Source organism: Abrus precatorius, unplaced genomic scaffold (genome assembly GCF_003935025.1).
Source record: "Abrus precatorius isolate BTA unplaced genomic scaffold, Abrus_2018 Scaffold7, whole genome shotgun sequence".
In the NCBI taxonomy this organism is placed as follows: domain Eukaryota; kingdom Viridiplantae; phylum Streptophyta; class Magnoliopsida; order Fabales; family Fabaceae; genus Abrus; species Abrus precatorius.
This window is the reverse complement of record NW_020874417.1, coordinates 6,923,339-6,944,691: the sequence shown is the minus strand read 5'-3', so window position 1 is coordinate 6,944,691 and position 21,353 is coordinate 6,923,339. Positions and strand designations below refer to the sequence as shown.

General features: G+C 29.5%; 2 protein-coding genes and 1 non-coding gene across 3 annotated transcripts; 2 read left to right on the top strand and 1 right to left on the bottom strand.

Annotated features, from left to right (window-relative positions):
• The first annotated feature begins 1,776 nt into the window (after positions 1-1,776).
• LOC113873429 (MATH domain and coiled-coil domain-containing protein At3g58270-like) lies at positions 1,777-5,497 on the top strand. The gene is made up of 4 exons (XM_027511535.1): positions 1,777-1,788; positions 2,247-2,407; positions 2,489-2,646; positions 4,624-5,497. The coding sequence occupies exons 2-4, from the start codon at positions 2,277-2,279 to the stop codon at positions 5,346-5,348; spliced, it is 1,014 nt and encodes a 337-aa protein (XP_027367336.1). The 5' UTR covers positions 1,777-1,788; positions 2,247-2,276; the 3' UTR covers positions 5,349-5,497.
• A 2,058-nt stretch (positions 5,498-7,555) lies between these two features.
• TRNAR-CCU lies at positions 7,556-7,628 on the top strand. Its single transcript has one exon. It is a non-coding gene; the product is annotated as a tRNA-Arg (tRNA).
• A 787-nt stretch (positions 7,629-8,415) lies between these two features.
• Positions 8,416-14,310, bottom strand: LOC113871390 (probable glutamate carboxypeptidase AMP1). The gene is made up of 10 exons (XM_027508484.1): positions 13,375-14,310; positions 12,322-12,564; positions 11,783-11,935; positions 11,597-11,665; positions 11,163-11,250; positions 10,508-10,591; positions 10,300-10,388; positions 9,637-9,750; positions 9,393-9,527; positions 8,416-8,604 (listed from the first exon to the last, which is right to left on the bottom strand). The coding sequence occupies exons 1-10, from the start codon at positions 14,308-14,310 to the stop codon at positions 8,416-8,418; spliced, it is 2,100 nt and encodes a 699-aa protein (XP_027364285.1).
• Between the last annotated feature and the right edge of the window lie 7,043 nt (positions 14,311-21,353).

Genomic DNA, 21,353 nt, shown 5'->3' with positions numbered 1-21,353 from the left:
CGATTTTTGTGATTTGGATCGTTTCCTGTGTAAAACACGTAACAAAGAATCCAAATTCACACATAGAATCATTTCTGGTCAGAAATTAACTGCATACCGTGGAATTAAACAATGTAACAGTTGTGTTTTATTTTTATTTTGTATTGATTATTGTTTTATAACAATATATAATAATTTTTATAGATGCAGCTGTAAAACAAGGAGTTAACAAATGATTATAAAGGAAATACTTAAATGGGATTTTGGTTTTTTAAAAATTTGTTGTTTTTATATGTCGTTTTTTCAATTTTTCTAATTTAGTTATTTAAGAATTATTTTTAAAATGTCCAACTTTTAGACTAATGTAAGTTTAGTTGAGCCAAAAAAAGAAAAAGAGACCTGAACTAGTTTACCTATTTACTTGAGGTTTCACTAAAAGGTTAGTTTCCAATGTATCATTGTTTTCTAAAAGATTAAATACACATTTAGTTTAATTTATTTTTAAAAATAATTAATTATTTTTTCAATCTTTTGATATATTTTTAAATATTATCTTTAAATCTAAGTTGAATCAAACATTTTATGAAGTTACATAATTTTGTTATGAGTTTAGGTTTTTAGTCTTCCTATTTTATTTATTTTTTCATATTTGATGAAATAAAATAAAGGAAGATTAAAAAATATTAAAATAATAAGATTTAAAAGAGAAAACACATTTTCATTCCTCTTGGTAGTTTTTCTGATTGCCTATATAAGTGATTTCCGTCCTTTTATTTGTAAATATACACTTCATCTATTTGAACATTTGATTGATGGGATAAAATATAAATTGGATTAAATATAATTTTAGTAATTTTTTTTGTTTAGATCCTATAAATTTATTTTTTTTAGTATTTATATTAGAAGAAAACAATGTGATTTTAGTTTTTCACTAGAAACTAAAAGTTACCATTATTTGATAATTTGGAGGGACTAAAAAAAGCACAACACATATTTAAACGATATAAAATTTTGAAGGCTATTATTAATCTAACAATTGATCTTAAAAGAATTATAGAGTAATTATTGTTAAACAGTGCTCACATGTATAACAAATAAAAACTCCGTATAATATTAAATTATGTTAATGTTATTTAGTGTTTTAATTGTATTTTTCAAAATTTGTTAATATAGTTAATCACAATTAAGTTTGATGCATTGCGTTGATAATTATCATCTTCATAACATGGAAAATTTTAAATACGTTTGGTTGAAATGCGATAGCATTGGCTCAACTGCAACGCACGTTATCTGAATTTAGTTAAGCTACTTCACGCTTCAAGTTATGCGATGATACATAGATGCCACCTAACAGTGGTTTCGTTTTAAAAAAGTAAATGGAATAGTTCATATAAAAATATTTATTAGAGTTCAATCAAATATTCAATGTTGCGAGCTTTTCTATATATAATAAATTCTTTTTCTTCGATCATATTTATTTTATAAAAAATTAATACCAATTCACTGCCTTATTGTAATTAAATAACAATAAAGAATTTTTTTTAACAACGCTTGTAAACATTTATCCACTTTCCCACAAGTTTTCTTACCCTCCAAATTTGAAAGATTATAATTATTAACTGTTTACTATGGTGTGACCATAAATAATTATAATTCAAATCAACGATCATTCATGGGCCACGTGGACACTATCAATAGGTCCTTAAAAGTGTCTTGTTTTGCTTCATCTTTAAGCAAACCAGTTTCCATACCTCTCTCTCTCTCACACACACACACTCTCTCACTCTCTGTTTTCACGTTCATTGGAATGTACGTGCCAATTCTTGCTCCTTCATTTATAGAAAAATTCTTTGTTCTACATCTGTTCTTATTATTGTTGTGATGATATATTTTGGCCGTATTTGTCGAACTTGAAATTATCATTATGTGTTTTTTAGAACCCTAAATCTTTGTTGTCGTGGGGATATTTGTTTTGAAAGATCATAATTCATTTATGTTTTTTCGTTAAGGAGGAGTCTATTATTTTTTGTTTTTGTTTTTCGGTTTAAGATATTTTTTCTATAAGAATGATAATAAACATACGTGAGTGACAATAGGCACTTCTTGAACATGGTATGCATTTTTGTGTATGATTTTGTTGACTCTGTCTTTCTGCTTCATCGTTTGCAATTCAAGTGCTTCGGGAAAATTTTCACCCGAACGCAAAAATTTTGTCTTCAATTTTGATCTTAGTAAACAAAAGTATCTAATTTTTTTTTTCTATCCAGTGTTGGTGCTGGAAGTGGCAGGTTGTTAAAATGGAGGATCAAAGCACAAGCAGTAAAGAAAGGATTGAGGATAAGTTTAGATGGACGATTGAGAACTTCTCCAAATTTGAGTCCAAGAAGAAGCTGTATTCTGAGAGTTTCTTCCTTGATGGGCATTCATGGTGCTTCAATGAATTTATGTGCAAAATTTATGTTATGTGGTCTTTGAAATGATTTGAATTTGTGTGCTTCATTCCCTGTAGGAGGATTCTTATTTTCCCAAAGGGAAACGCTGTGAAGTACTTGTCAGTTTATTTGGATGGTGAGGGTCTTGCTAATTTGCCTTATGGCTGGAGCAAATTTGCAAATTTCAAGTTGACTTTAATCAATCAGGTCAATACCACAATGACAAAAGCTAAAGGTAATTCTCATTTTCTTTTTTGCCTTTTTTAAGATCGGAAAAAAAAAAATGAACAAATTTAACTTTTTAACAATTGTTAGACCAAAATTGCCAATGACATTTTTTTTATACTTAATTATTTTAAAAAAATTATCATTGTTGAATTTTGACATTTTATGATTTTTAATATTTTTTTAAATTGTTAATATCAATTTTTGAATCTTATATTTTTATAATTTTTTTTAAAAACATCATATTTTAATATATATATATATATACACATACATATATAATAAGTTTTTTTTTTTTTCTATTCTAGCTTTCCTCCTCTATTCCTTTTCATGTTCATTTTTTGCCTCACCAAGAAAAGTGAAAATAGAATTGAAAACAAAATTTAAGGCTAAAATAAAAGTTGCTGAATAATAAAGCTTACAAAACTTTATAGATGATTGAACAAAAGTCTTAGAACAAAATAACACTTAAAAGTTTAGAGAGTTATTTAGGGTTATTTGTTCAAAAACACTTGTCGAATGCAATTATTTAATTATATCGACAAAAAGTAAATACAATTATTATAATTTTCAAAGTGAGATCAAGCTTAGAGCCATGCAAGTTACTAATGTCCTTTTTTTTTTTCCAAGATTCTTGTCGATTTAATAATTTATACTGTTGAGAAATGCCTGTTCACACCTTCTAATAAAAGAATAGTTCGGTTTTTGAAGTATTAATATATTGAACAAAACTACTTTTGTTCATAGGTATGGTTAATATCTTTTGTAGACAGCTAAGCCACTACCTGAATTATTACATGGGATTATGTTATTGCAAAATTCTCGAAAGAAATGGAAATCATTGACCTCCAATACTTAATAAGAACAATATGAATTAAATGTAGACAAAATTCAACATTGATTTATTAAGAAAAGAAAGAATTGGTCAATGAGTATCAAATTTGATATTACCAAAAAATTCCGAAATAGAACTTTTAAATGCTAAACAAACATAAGTATTTTTCATAAGTAATCTATAGTTATTTATTTATTAAAATATAGTGTAATATAAATAAAAAATTATTTAATATTATTTTAAATGTATTTTAAATAATTGATAATATGAGAATAAAATAGTATATATTTTATAAACATGCATATTATACAGGTAAGGAATGTAGTTAATTAATTAAAGATGACCTCTTTCCCTATTTTCTGTTACTTCTGCATTGTTTAATTTTTCAGATTCCATCTTTTTCTGAGTTACTTATTGTAAGGCACTTTTTAATTCGCTGGCTTTTTAGTGTTTGTGATGACTATTATAAATAAAAATTTAATTTGGTTTTGTGCGTATTTAACTAAATGTCTATTTCAGTTAAGGAAAATTAGGTTAGAACTTTCCTTTGGAAACCCTTTGGTGCTTCTATACATAAAAGATAACTAGAAGTATCAACATTTTCCCTTTTGTTTTTATTACTTAAGCTTTAATGCTTATTTTTGAAATCTATTATCATTATGATGTAGTAACGAGTGTATTGTCTAATATCTACTAAATATAAGCCTATTATTTTTGTTTGACTCTATTATGTACGATATAATCTAAAAATAGACTTCAAATGTATTTTTAATTCTTATATTTTTATAAGATTTTAATTTTAGTCGTTTTATTTTAATTTTTTTAATTTATTACTTCTAGTCTCTAACGATGATCATGTGAGTTAAACAAATAAATTAATTAATATCTGACACTCTTTTAGTTTAAAACATCATCATTAAAGACTATAAGTGTTGAATTTTTTTAAAAAAAAAACTTAGGGCTTGAAATCAAATAAAAACTTTAAAAGGACTAAAATCTAATTATTGTGAAAATATAAAATAAAAAACATATTTGAATGGACCGTCCTTTGTCTAGTAACTGAGAATGTATTTGTAATTATATATCCAACTGATAATCGTGGCATTGTATTTGTAATCCCCACAATTGAATATTGTAATATGAATTTGGCAGAATGTGAACACGAGTTCAATGCAAGAGAAAGTGATTGGGGTTTCACAACGTTTATACCTTTAGATGAATTTGAAGACTCTAGCAATGGGTTTATTGTAAATGATACTTGTATAATTGAAGCTGAAATTTGTATCAAGAAGTCAGAAGATGAGAATCAAGTAGATGATGCAGTTCCTACACAAGTTTGTGCTGAACCCATTAACCATTCTGATAACACAACCTCATTTGGTGAACTAGTGGATTTCAGAGGATTAGGTAAAATAGAAAAAGCTTTTGTTCCACTTCTAGAGGAAGTGTGTTCTTTGCATCCCTCACTTATTGATAGCCAACAAAAGAGGAGTCGTAGGTTTGCTGAATGGGCGTTGACCGCTTTAGGTCGAGTTCTCCATTTTCTTAAGGTTCAAAAGGCCAAAGATATGAATGATGAAGCTTGCAATCATCTCCAAATTTTGTGGGAGGAACTTGAGATTTTTAAATTTGATTTGACTTGGCTAGAGCCACATGTTCAATCTGCCTTAGGAATGAAAAGTTATATAGAAAAAGCTTTGGAAGTGAAAATGATGAAGGAGCATGTGACTGCTTTAGAGATGGAAACAAAGCGGCTAAAGGCAAAGATTGCTGCATCAGAGGTTGATCTGGAAATGGCAAGAAGGGACTTGGCCAAAGCAGAAGAAGGGTTCAAAGAGTTGGATTTAGATGCTGAATTAGGATACGGAGGACCATGAATTTGTGTCACTTATTGAAGAATTCAGTCTCTGTTATTCATAAGTAGCTCATGAATAGTGTATTTGTGAACAACTCATAACATTAATGTGAACATTGATGGTTGTGTTGCCTCAAATGGTTTCTTAAATTGCACTGATGATTTTATTAGTTATATTGATGCGTTGCTGCTTGAAGCAAAAACAGCTCAAATTTCAGTTCATGCTTAGTTAAATAAGCTAAACAAATTGGCAATAAATACAAAGTGGGAAATTGAATGTTGCCTAACTACAACACATTCGATTGTATATTACATTGGTTGAATTAACGAAAGGATAAGAGGAAGTTGACACAGTTTATGACTATCCCGATAGAAGTTGCACCCATCAATCTTGCTTAGATCACAAAATGACTTACAGAGATAGCAAATTGTTAATGCACATAATTGTTAAATTGCCTTTTATGTGTATATTTGGATGCGTTGTAAGTAATTATAAACGAGAAAAGGTAACAACGTAATATCTAATTTTTTTTTTTTTAATATACTCTGTTATTAATTAAAATTTATTAAAAATTATAAAAATTATTTAAACTATTCTCCTTCTTTCTTTTAAATTAATTTTTTTCTCTTACATTTTCAGTTTTCAATAAATTTTAGTTAATAATAAAAAATATGTTACTAATATTTTCTTTAGATGAATAATAAAATATCAATACACTATCAGAATATTTAGAATATTAACAAAATAAAAATTATATTAATAAAAAAAATTGCATTAGTATGCAAGTCTATATAAAATACTCTCTAGATCTATTTTATAAAAAAACAAAAGAATAAATCATTAGAATTGAGAAAAGAAAATAAATTATTTATATTTATTATAAATATAAATTTTATTTTAAAAAGATCAATGATATTAAATGGTGTATTTAGTAACTTGTATATTTAATAATCTTAATAAAAAAATAATATAATTTTTTTTTAACAATTAATACATTTTAAATTTATCCTATGTTTCTTATAATTAAGATCAAGAAAGTATTTTATATTATATATATATATATATATATATATATATATATATGGCTAAAATAAGATTTAATTTTAAAAAATAATTTATTTTTGTTTGGTCTTTTTTTTTTAATTTATTGAAAAATTATTTATCACTTTTTTATAATTTTAATGTAATAAATGTGTTTTTCGGCAATAAAAACTAACTACTTTTATTTGCTTAAACTCAACACTAAAGATTTAGATTAATAAAATATTTAATTTTTTAATTTGATGTTTAAAAATAATTTTTTATTTTTGTTTAGGTTTTTTTTTGTCAATAATTTGTTAAATTAGGATAAAAGACCAGGATTTGTTTCCTGTGTTGAAGAAATTCACTGAGATGGTTCATCTAATATTGTATATGACAATTTTATTAGACTAGGACACAATTTAAATAATCTTTTGCGGAAGCATTAGCAAAAGAAGATAAAATAAATAATTTTTATATAAATTAAAATCAATTTATAAACCTCTTATTTTGAAAAAGAAATTGCGAATGCTTCTAAAAACTGAAAAAGTATAAGATTTTAACTTATAAAATATATGTTTTTTATTTTGACTAAGTTCGGATAATTTTTTTAATAAATACTTATATAATAAAAAAAATGAGAAAATAAAACGAGTTAAACATCTCATATAAGCTGAGTTTCTTTACTTTGTAAGAAGCTTTTTATTTATTTATTTAACTTTTCAAAAAAAATTGAGATTTGTATAAGTAATTTATAAATTATAATTTATTTATTTATTTTACTTGTTTATTTTTTAACTTATAAATACTTATTAGGTCTTTATTTTCTTGGTTTGTTCTTCTTGAAGCGCCTCTGTATAAACTTCCCCAAATGGGATCTCCGTAGTCCGTACCAATGTTTATTAATGCAGAGCTGTATGAAGTATGAGCCAAAAGCAGCTAAAATTTGACATCAAATTGATATTTTCCTGAACAGCAAATGTTGGATTGTCATTTTTCTGTAGTTGAAGGATAAGAGTAAAATTAACACAACATGCACTATTTATTTCATCAGAATAGAAGAAGTTGCATTCGTCAAGTGGAAGAATTCGAATCGCCTTTACATTTTTGTTAATTATATACATTTTGTTCAATCTTATAAATTTGGAAATTGAATCCTTTCATAATTACATATTTAAATATTAATTAGTAATTACTACCAGCAACAAGCGCCTGTAGCTCAGTGGATAGAGCGTCTGTTTCCTAAGCAGAAAGTCGTAGGTTCGACCCCTACCTGGCGCGTCTTACTCGTTTAGTTTTCTCATTTTGCCCACTAAAGAGCCCTTCAATTTAGATGTACGTAGGTAGTGTATAAGTTGTTCATGTTTCCTAAATAATTGAAATTTATGAGTTAACAAAATAGTCTAATAATAAAAAAAATTTTAAAAAATTTAGTTGTTGAAGCTGTATCCCCAAAAAATACTCATCATGAAATTGTATATACATAAAAAGTAAATAAATATACTTATCATGACACATTACCATTCAGTTCAATGTTTTGCTACAACTCAATTTTATTTTGTGAGATAATTTAGGGTTAACATTGAAAAATTTTCTACTCATTAAATATCATAATTACAATATTTTCTTGGTACATCTGAATATAAAAAGCATCCTTATTTCCTCTTAAAGAATTTAGAGTACATTGAAAAATTTTCTACTCATCAAAGATCATGATCACAATGTTATTTTTGGTACATTTGAAAAAGAAAGAGGAAACTTGGCCAGAATGAAGAAATTCATTTAGAGTAAGTTTAGTTTCATGTTTACATGATCTGAATCGACATTACTTCCTGACTACTAGTTGTAGCTTATGCATTGGATTCAAGTTTATATATTTTTCAACATGTTTTCAATCACACACTTGACTCCAATAGAAAATTGAATTCCCAGCAAAGCAATGAAAAACAAGACAAACTGCTTTCTTCCCTTAATGTACAGTTTAAATTTTCATGTAAATTTACACTCCTGGCCAAAAAAGGAACCGATATTTACAGGTTAACTCAAACAAATATTTCCATCTTTTCCACTAGTTTTTGGTCAATTCCCCTCTTAGTGCTGAAGCAGCTCTTTGAATGGCCCTTGCAACTCTCCAGATCTCATGCTGAATTGCTGCTAACCTTTCTTTTTCACTCATTTTAATCGTCCTAGACATAGAGTCAGCAATTCCAGGGAAGAAATCCAACTTGCTTTCATGGTCGCTAGGAGGCCCAAAAACCTGGACAATGCAAACAAATCATCAGGTTCTCTCCTATATGCATGAGGGTTTAATAACATACAGTAATGACAAAAATAAACTACTAATTACATGATAAATGAAACATAAGCAACAGAGAGATTTTGGCTGTGTAGCCAGTATGTTGGTTAACTTGGTTAACTTAAATATACAAACATGTGTATTTTAACAGACAAAGCATACCAAGGCACACCCTAGCACACTAAAAATCACAGATTGGTGAAAAACAATATAAGATAATGTGCAGCCCTGAACAAGGATGTTGGTATTCTTTAAACAAATTCCATTTTTTGTATTTCATTCAACTACAAGTTTGATTGAGCTAGTTGTAATTTTTAAACTAGAGATACTGTGAGTGGATTAGGATTAACTAATTATTATAGTGATCATGCCCCTGAAACATTTTCAATTCCAAAATGACCATGGAAGTTTCCACATTTCCATTGGACTGTCATGTCATTAGAGGGGTCATATTTGTCAAATTGGTTAATGGAAAGTTTTAACCAGAACTTCAAAGTGATAGAAGGCAAAATGGCAAAAACACATTGCCATTGGACTTCGTCATGTCATTAGAGGGGTCCTTATTTGTCAAATTGGTTCATGGAAAGTTTTAACCAGATCTTCAAAGTGATAGAAGGCAAAATGGCAAAAACACATTGCCATTGGACTTCGTCATGTCATTAGAGGGGTCATTATTTGTCAAATTGGTTAATGAAAAGTTTTAATCAGAACTTCAAAGTGATAGGAGGCAAAGTGGCAAACACACTCACAAGATGCTTGAACCACTGCCTTCCTCGAAGTCCATCCCCATCCAAGAAGCCTTTTTCTGCAAGCATTAGTCTATCATTCAATCCTCGCATTTTCATATCTACTAAAAGACCTGAAGTTTCTTGCAATCTCAGCTTCTGCAGTTCAAAATAGACAAGTAGATGAAGACATAAAAAGGAGTAATTATGAAAATTTTAAATAATAAATAATATCACTACTGACAACCCACTGCAGTTTTGATTTTACCTTTGATTCATCATTAGCATCTTTGGCAGCAGAAGCAAATTCTTCAATCGATGTATTTAGTGGATGTAAAGAAATCCCCTTGTCTAACAAGTTCCTCAATATGTTATTGTACACCTGCCCAAGATTATATGAAAGTTTTGAAATTCATTGCAGTCATTGCAGAGCAACATCAAAATTAATAAAACTTTATTATATTTACCCAACATTTTATTCTCTCGACACGGCCACATATTAGCTTTCTATTTTTCCTTAATAAAAAATTACATATGTTATATTCAGTTAGGGATCGTTAGTAATTTCCAATTTCCTTTTTTTTTATTAATATTAATACTAAACCATTATTGTTTGACCACCTGAGACTAGCTCAATTAATTGGAACGATAAAGGTCCTAGGTTCAAGTTGTAAAAACAAATTTCAGGAGTTACAGTAAGTTATTACGGACATTTGAGACAATTTATGAAATATAATAATTCCATGATACATAAACACCGTTATCTAAACAGAAGTATTGTAAATTGTATTTTAACTAGTCATAACTAAAGAAATTTTCCAATTAACCCTCTGAATAAAATTTCCTGGCCGGTTTGGTAATAAACTACTATAGCAAAAACCAGTACTTAGCAAGAAGTTAATCAAAAGACTTAGTCATGATAAATGCTCACCTTTAACTGATCCGCATACGAAAGATAATTGAAAGGTATAATGGAATCATCAGCAAGGTGAAGGGCTAGAAGACCCCATATTCCGGCAACTAATACAACAAAGAATAGAAGATGTTTCATCTTACGATTGACGCACGGATTAACAACTTATTGGCTAATAAAATAATGATTTTAAATGCTTATCAAAAGAGTAAACAAGAAATCTGACCAGCCACATGACGCTGAAAGAATGGATCTCCAGACACTGTCATCCAGCTATAGGAGTCGAAAGCAGTGTGATAGACAGGAAAATCTAGAAAAAAGAAAGAACATTATTTAATAACACCCATGGCATGCATGTTTGATAGATATAAACATTGACATATAGAAGCATATTCAGATACAAAAATTTTGATTTTTGTATGGTAGAAGTTCTACGCTTAAACAGTGTATGTTCTGATTTTATTATAGTTCTAGCTCCCAGATGACTATAGCTAGATACAAATCCTAAAATATGACCAAGTAATAGCTGAAACACAAGGATCATTGTAGTGCTGAGCCATATTTTACATGAAAAAACAACATGACATAATTCCATGACGTCATCAGATCTAATGACCCAGTCAAAGAAGCCATGAAATAAACTAAACCTTTATCAATCTCACCACAAATTAAGTGCCTTTCAAATCCCCTTTTTATTGATGCCCAAATAAGGGACACCTGTGAAATCCAGGACTGGCCCTCTTAAATGCCCAAATAGATACATTAATAAATTAAAATTGAGTGGGATGAGTAAATGCATATATGTGATATGTGCCAATCACTCTACTTGAAAAATTGGCAAATCATAGTGTCCTTTTAATTCATATCAATGAGGCATGTACCTTTTCCATAATATATATCAATTGATGGAACCCCCGCATGTTGCAAAAATGGAGCAAAATCAGAATCAACTCTACTAAGTCTTTGAATCTGCAATCAATCAAGATAAAAAAAGCTTAAAGGCAAATATATGATTTTTCTTCACTACTAATTTGTAAAACATAAAATGTAACATGCTAATTTTGTTTCGACTTTTAAATTTGTTTCCCTTAATAAAAAAATAAAACTGGCACAGCAACAATAAATATGAATCTATGAAAAGGCATCTAGACAGTAAAGAAGTTAATGACTTTTACTATCATCAAATTTGTTGAAACAGCAAAGACAAAAAAGTACATGACAGGGAAAATATTTGAAACATGGTAGTAATTTAAGTGAAACAGTATTACTTCATATATTTAAAAATAACCATTGACCAGTTGAATAAAAGGTATACATTAGAGTTTCCACCAACAGCCACCCAATTCTCATATATTGTTGTACCCAGAGAGTCAGGATCCTTGATCTGAAATAAGCATATAAGGCAATTGATGTTCACCAGTAATCAAATACCAGGATCAACAATACTTAAAATAATATCCACATGCAAATTTGAACATGCAAGTGTAACTATTTCATATACCTTCTTTGTGACCTGAAGAAGGAGATTGTCTAGCTGAGGAGTTGAACCAGCAAAGAAACCAGGCCCTTGAACAGCACAGTCTACATTAAGGTATGCTACAGCTTTGGAACCAAGATTAACAAGGTTTTGTTCAACCCATTCGGTGGATCCAATCTACATAAAGGGATAAACTTGATTTAGAGAGCACATTGCACATTGCACATTACAGGAGGTGACACCATAATTGAAACAAAGCATACTGATTTAATTTAATAGTGTACATACCTGGCTTTAGTAAAAACACAAACTATACAACGATTTCCTTTTTTAAAAAAAAGTATACTTGTAAAGCATATAGCTGGTAAAAAAACCTATAACCCATGATGTAAGACTTGTGCAAGACAATGGCAACAAAGTTTAGGTGAAAAAGACAAATAATAGTAGCATTTCACCACGTCCACAATTATTTCTCAATGGCTCAGACTTATCAACCACCAATGACCACATAATGGAAGTGGTTAACCATGATGCAGATTAGTTCAGACAGAAACACTACCCACCATTCCAAATTCCTCTGCATCCCAACTGCATAGAATGATTGTCCTACGTGGAGACCACCCCAAACGCAATAGAATTGAATATCTACGAGCAATGTCAAGTAGTGCAGCTGTCCCACTGTTGGGATCAACAGCACCATATGTCCATGCATCCCTATGGTTCCCAAGCAGAACATAGCGATCAGGTTCCTCCAGTCCCTTTATAATGGCAAAAACATTTTCAATGGTAGCCACCTTTTTTTCTCCCTGAAAAACCAAATCAGCCAGACTGAAAACATGCACATTAAACAGTACAAGTTACCCTTGACTATAGGGTTTCTGTTGCTTTGATCCTTTTTTCTACATGTGTTTCATTTCTAGATCATAGTAATAGGTTAACCTAGTTTGGATTAACTTCTAGCTTATAACAACTTTTGAATTGAGAAAAAGGTCGTTATAAGTTAATAGCTGCTTACAGAGAAATTAGACAAGAAAGCCCCTTTAAAAATTATGCAAGAATTTATTTTATTTTATCTATTTGATTCCATGAAACCTCACCCAATTAAATAAGGCCCGTTATCGTCTCTTATCTATTAGATTCAATTTTTTTTTCCATATGAGATGTATATCCAAACGAGCTCTAATATTTATGAGCTAACATACAACAGACATGACCAATTAAATTGAATACCAAAATCATCAAAGGAACACTATCTAATTTCAAAAATAAAAGAATCCAACCTTTCCTTCACTCCTCTTTACGTATTATGCCATATCCTTCCAGGTATTCTGTTATCTTAATAATCTTCTTGTTATATTAAATGGAGTGCCTGTTGTCACTTCGGTGGGTCTATTATCATTTTTTTAAAGTAATTTTTGTCTAAACTATATTATTAGTAATATAATAATTAAAAAATATTTTAGAAAAAATTAAATAAAAACAACAATAAACGCATCCTATCTAATAACATAAGTATTGTATATACAATTCAGACAACTTTTAATTATTTTTGAACATTTGAAAACTTTCAGATTTATCTTTTTCGAAAAAGAAAGAAAGAAGAATAAGAACAAAACCTGATAAGTAAAGTTGAGGAGTGTGGGACCAGGACCAACATTCCTAACCTTGGAGGACTTTAGGGTAGCCCTCCAATCCAAGGGCAGAGGAGAGCCACCAAGAGAGGACAATATCCTCTCAGCGGCTGCAAAAGACAAGGGCATGGATGGAATTTTAGGAAACCTTTTTAAAACCTCACTATCTTCCAAACCCAAACTCTCGCCGCCATGAACCCCACCCCACCCTGGACTCAGTGGATCCCCTATTCCCCCTCTCATCACGTGTCCCCGCTCAAACCCCTCGCGCCACGTGTTACCATCGCCGAACACTAACACCGCCACAGCCCCAAACCTCTCCGCCACCTCCACCACCGCCCCCCGCGCCATCCCTCCGCCGCCCCTCGCCACCGCCACGCACCCTCCCACCTCCACCCCGGCCGCCGCCAGCGCACGGTAGTCCTCCTCCCTGCCGTAGTTTACGAACACCGCCAACGCCCACGCCGAACCCGACGGCGAGTACGCGTGGTAGGGCGGAACGACGTCTTCGCCGCCCGGTTCGGCGAGGCGAAACTCAGTGCTGGTGCCGTCGCTAAAATGCGCGGTGAGGGAAGAGCGCACGGGGTAGGAGAGGAGAGCGGTGTGGTTGGCAGTTAGGGTTCGGAGTCCTAGGTTGTTGAAGTGGTTGAGAACGTAGCGTGCAGTTAGAGAAGCGGGTTTCGTTCCTGCGAGGTGAGGGTGCATGGTGAGGGCGCGGAGGTAGTTAGATATGGTGGAGTTGGACGAGGAAGACAGGAACACGTGGCGGAAGCGCGAGGCGTTGTTGGAAGTGGTAAAAGGGTAAGGAAAATGCAGGGAATAGAAACCCAGAATGCAGAGGACGATAACCGCTGCAAAAGTGGCCAACGGAGAAGGTTTCGCGGCGAATAACGTAACGGGTTTTGCTAGAAACTGAATCATTTTTGCCTTTGAATGAAGTAAGTGAAGAGGAAACAGAGGAGATTCAAAACAAAGAGTGTTTCTATTATGATAATGGTATCATCGCAGTGGAGCTTACTGTTACTGTTTGAGCTTCAAGGGCATCGCTGAGAGACACCAACCTTCCCAATACGTGGAATCAGCCACTTTTTTACCAATTTGTAGGAAACCTTCGAATGTCTTGCAGACATGGAATCAACTTCATCGTCTTTTCCTCCAATAAAGTTTTCAAACGTATATTTTGCGTCTTCAAAATCAATTCTTCTGTATCTATAATTTAATTTATTCCATTTAATATACGCTAGAAACGCTCAATCACTTCATCATCCTTCCCCAAAATACGTCGCACTTTCTATTTTCTTTCCCAAGGTTTGGAGTGAGTTTAATATTAAAAAATTTGAATTTATCAGTTCATAAGATATCAAATTTATTACAAGTTACTCTAAATTGCTTTAAAATTGAGTTTTATTTTATTCCACAATATATTATGATACGTTTTATAGATAAAATTAATAATTTTAAACCTTATTAGTTTGATGGCTAAGATGACGATGATTCCAACAGTAAACATGAATAAAATTATCTATTTATCTATGTGGAACTAAAATGAAGTTAAAAGATTAAGTTGCACAAAAGAAGTTAAAAAATTAAAACAAAACAAATTTTTTTAAAATAAAAGTACTAATTTTATATTTTTAATTATACTATTATCATTTAAAATTGATTTCTCCCCCTCACTTTTTAAATGTTCCTTATCAAACATTTGAGTAAAATGCTGCTTCTCATGCTCTATTTTGTGGAAATTTTAGGGAATGATTGTTTTCTATTTTTAAAAGAATTTTTAATTTTTTTAAATATAATATAAATTTATACTATATTTTAAAAAAAATTGAAAACTCTTTTTAAAAGAGAAATCAAACATATTCTTATTATCCAATATTTATATAATAAATCTAGTTCTATTATAATTGTCACTAGGTCAGGATCCTCTTCCATTGCAAGTTAATAAGGTAATATCTTCTTGGTGAAATCTTAATTATTCATTTATTTAGCAAAGTTAAATCAATAGATAAAATAATAACATTTTTCCTCTCTCTTAAAAATTCATCATATCCTATTTCTCTTTGTTCTCTTGTTTTCCCATGGTTGACATGTTGTAGACCTAGGCAAAACTTGTCACTAGAGACCACTCATCTCTGACACAACTCTCAAACAACCAACCTAGTTGATGACCATGCATGCTTGAGGTCTTCAAGGCATTAAGCACCCAACGTAAAAAACCTTGTTGTTATGACCAACCCTCTAGTTTGTATCATGATGAACAACAACCAAGAATCACTGCTAATGTGTGCACCAATCCATCTCCATTGTATTGCATCCTTCATTCTCACACCAATCTAGTTTTATTGCTTTACTTCACATCAACCATAACAAGCAAAGACGGGTCTTCAAAACTTCGTCCAAAAAGTTGTGACCACACATTTTTAGGGCCATTGTTCCATGCCATTGGAGATTTGTTTCGCAAACCCAAAGCCACCCACTCATAGGGCTACCATTGTCATCTCCCCTCATCACTTCTCAATCTCTAGCTCCTATACCAACCTTAAGAGTAAGAAATTAACAAGTTGAATTGAAAAACAAATATAAAAAATTAGTGATCTTGTGTGTTTTTAGTGGAGAGAAAAAGAAATGTCATGATTTTAACTATTGATTTGGCTTAAAAGGAATGAATAGTTAAGGTTTCACTAACCTGGCATTATCATGTTATTAGCTAATATGAGATTATCTAAATTTAATAGTCATTTTCGTCATCATCAAAGTGGTGCGTGCCCTTTCCATGACCCACATAGAGATTGTCGTCTTTATTTTTGTTTTGGTACTTCTCGATCAAAGTTATCATATTCTTTAGCTCATTAAAGTGATCCATAGGAAAGGTATTCCTTCATTTATGTGCTAAAAGTTAGAACACCAAAATTTAAATTACATCTATCACAAGTATTTGTGAGGGAAAGATGTTGAAGGAAAAAACAATAGACCAATGAACTTTAGATTTATTTTAGAAAACGTTATATAGCTTAAAGGTGAGATGACCTTGAAACTAAAATGAATTGACTCAATTTTTTTACAATATAAGTTATATCAGGTTAATAAATGATAAGGTACATAAAATTTCTAATTAGAGACCTATAAACAAAATCATTTTTCAAAAGTTAACCAAACAAACATAGAAGCTTTAAATTCAGATCCACCAAGGTAAGGCGTATGTATTTAGGAGTTTGAAATTCTCAAGCCAAGGAAGTACTTCAAACAAATGCCTAGAAGACTCTTCTAAATTAAGCTTGTAATTTGGGCTACAACGATTTTGGCAGGATTTGGCCAAAGCAATTATATACAAGGAAAATTACCAAGATAGAATAGAATAAGACTATGGTGAATAAGGATTGGTTATTTTTGGACTATCAAAATTGTTTTCGTAATAATATTGAGGAAAACTTTCAGAAACATTGTGTAAAGTATGTCTGAACCAATAATGAATTAATTTGTGAAAGCTTACACCCCAAGTTCTACCTTTGAACTATCTACCCTACTGATAATTCCACGTTGAATTTCTCAAATAAGTATTGATTTAAGAACGCAATTTGATGTCAAATTGTATGAAAGACCAATCTTTTATTGCTGTAATGATAGAATTTATACTTACATAAATGGATGAAACATCTAGAATGTACTGTATACAAAATGGTGGGGAAAAAAGAATAGATAATATGATGTTGTAAATGATAGGTCTACTTTATAAGAGATAAAGAGAAGGTGTAATATTGGAGAGAGTTTTGTGATTTAAAAATTCAAATATTGGTTACTAGGAACTGTTGCTACATTGGTTAAGGTTTTTAAAGGCTAAACTAGTTCAACCATAGACACTATGCTTACAGGAGCTAGTGAATGAGGTATAGGTTCAAGCAAGTTGATGCATATGATTGAGGTGACATTGTGAAAGGGAAATGCATGCTTACAAAATATACACTTAAGTGATAAAAAAAAATTACATTGTAAGTTATATAAAATCTTTACATTTTCTAAGGTAACCAATACTAAGACAGCAGGTACAAACGTCTAAATAAAATTAGCTCTATTAAAAGACAAAGTTGACGCAAAGCATATGCACCAACAAATTCAAAGTATTGTAATTAGACTGTTTGTGGTGCAATTCGTAAGGTATTTAATTATGTAGAAAGGGAAAATGAACTTCATTGATAAAGATATACACGTAATTTTAGTTGATCTTACACTAGTTAAAAAAATGGAATTGAGTCATACAATTCTTAATCTTATGATTAATAAATTTTAAATCATGATTATAATTTTTTAACTACAAAATAAGATAACTTCAGGGCTAAGCTCCTCCGCATTTTTTTTGTAAAAATCATAAACTATATATTTACGCTCTTTAATTAGGAAGGACATGTCATCGTTAACTATCTATGAACCAAGAATATAGCTGTATATCATTGATTAAATTTTGATGATAAATTTATATCATTTAATAATTTTTATAAAATATAATATCTTAATTTGATTACTTCACTTAAAACAAAATCATATAGAGTAACATAAACAAATCCTTAACTTTATTTTTGTTTGCAATGGAATAAATCTTTGAATAATGATTTGATGACAGTAAATAGTCTGAAGCCGTCACTTGATACGCAAGTAAAAATGTCTCAAGAGTCTGAAAAAAAAAAAAAGAAGCTGAGAATAGAAGCAGTGAAAATGAGTATGAAAGTATTTGTCTTGTTCATGAAACAGTGTTTGGTCTCTGAGATCTCCATTGTCACGCGGAGATCCATGGCGGAGTGAGTGGGGAGAGCATTAGCGATATGTCCCCTCCTTGAAAAAGATGTATTAATTGTTATGACAGATATTAAAAAATAATTGAAAAAGCAAATGCAATGATTATAATATGCTTTTAATGCAGCATAGGGGTGACCCCTAATGTTTCCAAATGATTCCCCAACTTTCCACGTGTAAATCACTGATTCTGGGCTCTTTCAACACAACCTTGATATTAGGAAATCAAGCTTGTTTACTGTTCACCCTCTGTCTCAACTTCAGCTCAGTTTCAGTGCTGTTATCATGTCCATTTAAATACTATGTTTTTGTCTGAGCAGGTTCTAGGTTCTTAGGTGGCAGCTTAGTGATAAAAATAAAAATTACTCTCAAACACCCCTTTTATAATACATATTTTATTATTCATACTTTTTTATTTTTTATATATTTTATGTGCTATTTGAAATATGTTTTTAACTATAACTAGGAAATTATCTTAACATGATTTATTTTGGTAGTGTTGCCATTGTTTTTGTTTTTTCAAATTTTATTTTTAAATGTGTTTAATATATTTTAAAAATTAAAAGTTTAGTTGTCATTTATATAATAACTTTCATAATTTAAGTATAAAATATGTTCTAAAAATTAAATTTTAAAATGATGTATAAATTACTTTCAAAATTTAATTTTTGAGATGTATTAAGTGCAATTTCAAAGATTCTATTTCAAAAACAAAAGGAAGGATGATAATACAAATTAAATTAGTTCCAAAATTAAATTCTAAAAACGATTTTTAAAATGCATTAAATACACTTCCATAAATGACAAAAGAATGGTAGTACAGATAAAAAAAACAATAGGAACAATAACAATTCCCTACCACAAGAAATGAAGGAAGAGGTTTGAAAAATAAAGCTACCTTTTGGGCTTGACCCACACAAAAAAAAACATTGTTTTGGGCTCCTGGAAGGCATGGGGTTAGGCCTAAAAGAGAAATAATAGAACACAATGAAAAAGAACCCAGAAAACATTTATCTGAAGATTATGAGATGGCACAAAAAATTCAAGGTGTCCACAAGGAATCAAGATGAGATTAAAGAACAGAAGAAGAGTTATACGAGGAGGTTCTCCCAGAAAAGGAATGAAGACAAGACTCATGAAAGAAATATACTTAGCTTTAGATAATTCTATTTTAATAGCAATATTAGATTAAGGGTTTGGTTTAGTTGATAAAGAAATCAAGGGGCAGAAAAAATGGCCAAAGAAGCATGGAAATTTGAGAAAAGTCAAAGAAAGGAGGGAAGTGATATTTTACTTGCATTTTTTTCTGGAAAACTTTGATAAATGTGTTTCTTGACATGCTCCAATATCAAGTACTAAATTGACTACTGAATACTAATATTATGGAGTAGATTGATTAACAGTTGCTAAATTTAGTGACTAAATTTGTATTTTCATATATTCAACGATCAAATCAATCGATTATTTTGTTCTAATTTATGAATTAAACTGATTTCATGTTTCAAAAAGTTATCATTTCTTGTGGAGTATTATGTTTCATATATAAAACATGTTTATAATTGTATTGGTTGATTCAAAAGAAAAGAGAGTAGGGAGTGGAGAGGAATTTTAATAGAGGAAAAGGAAAGAATTTTAATAGAAGGCATAGTACTTCATTTTGTTTACAAGAAGCGAGAAGGAAAATGAGAAATAAATAAATAAATTTATAATTATATATTTAAGGTATTTAAATATAGTTATTAAATTAAGGTTATGTTTAGATTGAACAAAGGAGATGAAGTGAGATAGAATAAACTAAAATGGGATTGAATAAAATAGAATATAGTAAGGGTAAAATTTAATTCCATTGTTAGGATGTGTTATGATAGAATGAAGACAAAAATTTATTTCATTATTTGTATGTTAAATGAAGCAGAACGAATTATATATTTTTTTATTTTTACAATACACTTATTTTAAAAACACATTTCCAATTTAATTTTTATACTTTATTATATTATAACTTTAGCAAATGATTATTATCAAATAAAAAGTAATTATAAGTACAGAAGTTAAATTAAAATCTTTCATAAGAATAAATTAAATAAATTATTTTAAAAAATTACAAGAAGTTATTTTTAGCATACTAGCTAAGGTCTTAAAAAAAACAACAACAATAATAATAATAATATTTATATAACTCTTTTGTGTGTATCTAAGTTGATTTGATTAATTATTTTTATATTTTATTTCAATAATAACACAATAATTTTAATTTAATTAATTTAAATTAAAATGAAACTTCTAATTTTAAATTAATAAATAATAATCTTAGAATAAATGTATCAATTCGGTTCAGTTACATATTAATCAATATAAATTACATAATTATTTTAAAATATATTATTTTCATAAAATTTCAAAATAATATCAAGAATATCATCTTATATGTGTTTGTTTTAAATATGTATATCCTTTTAAAAATTATATCTTTTAACTTCTTTTTCAAAATATTTACTAGTACCAAAACTAATTTTTTAAAAGTTTTGATGATAAAAATCCTTTTAAACTGCAAGTATAAGAAAAATATTTTATTATATCAATCAATCAAATAAAATGAAAAGTTTGTACGTGTGTATGAATACTTTTTTATTTGATTTATTACTTTTTGTTTTAACATTTGATTTTTAGATGCTTAATTTAATTATTATATTATTTTTAACTAGTGTATAATTATATATATATATATATATATATATATAATATGTTCAATAAATAGTGGCATACTTTAATAAGATAAGATCAGTGATTATTAAGTAAAAGAGTTAATAACAAGGAATAAGAATGAAATAACGATGTAAGTAGTTTAAATATAATGTAGGTAAATAGCAATAAAAGATGGTAAGGATAAAATTATAACTTTATAATTTTATGAAAGTTCATACTTTTAGTTATATCCAATTTGTTCCAAATTAGAAGGGAAAGAACTGAACATAAGTTACAAACTATCACAAAAGAATATACTGCATTATTACACGTCATTTTAATGTTCTTATTTTAATTTCTAAAAACAAAAGAATTCATAATAGTCTAAAAAAATAGAATATAACTATCATTATTCACATTAAATTAACTCATCATATTAATTTCACTTTGTCTCTTTTCTTGTCACTATAATTAAAATATTTGAAAATCAG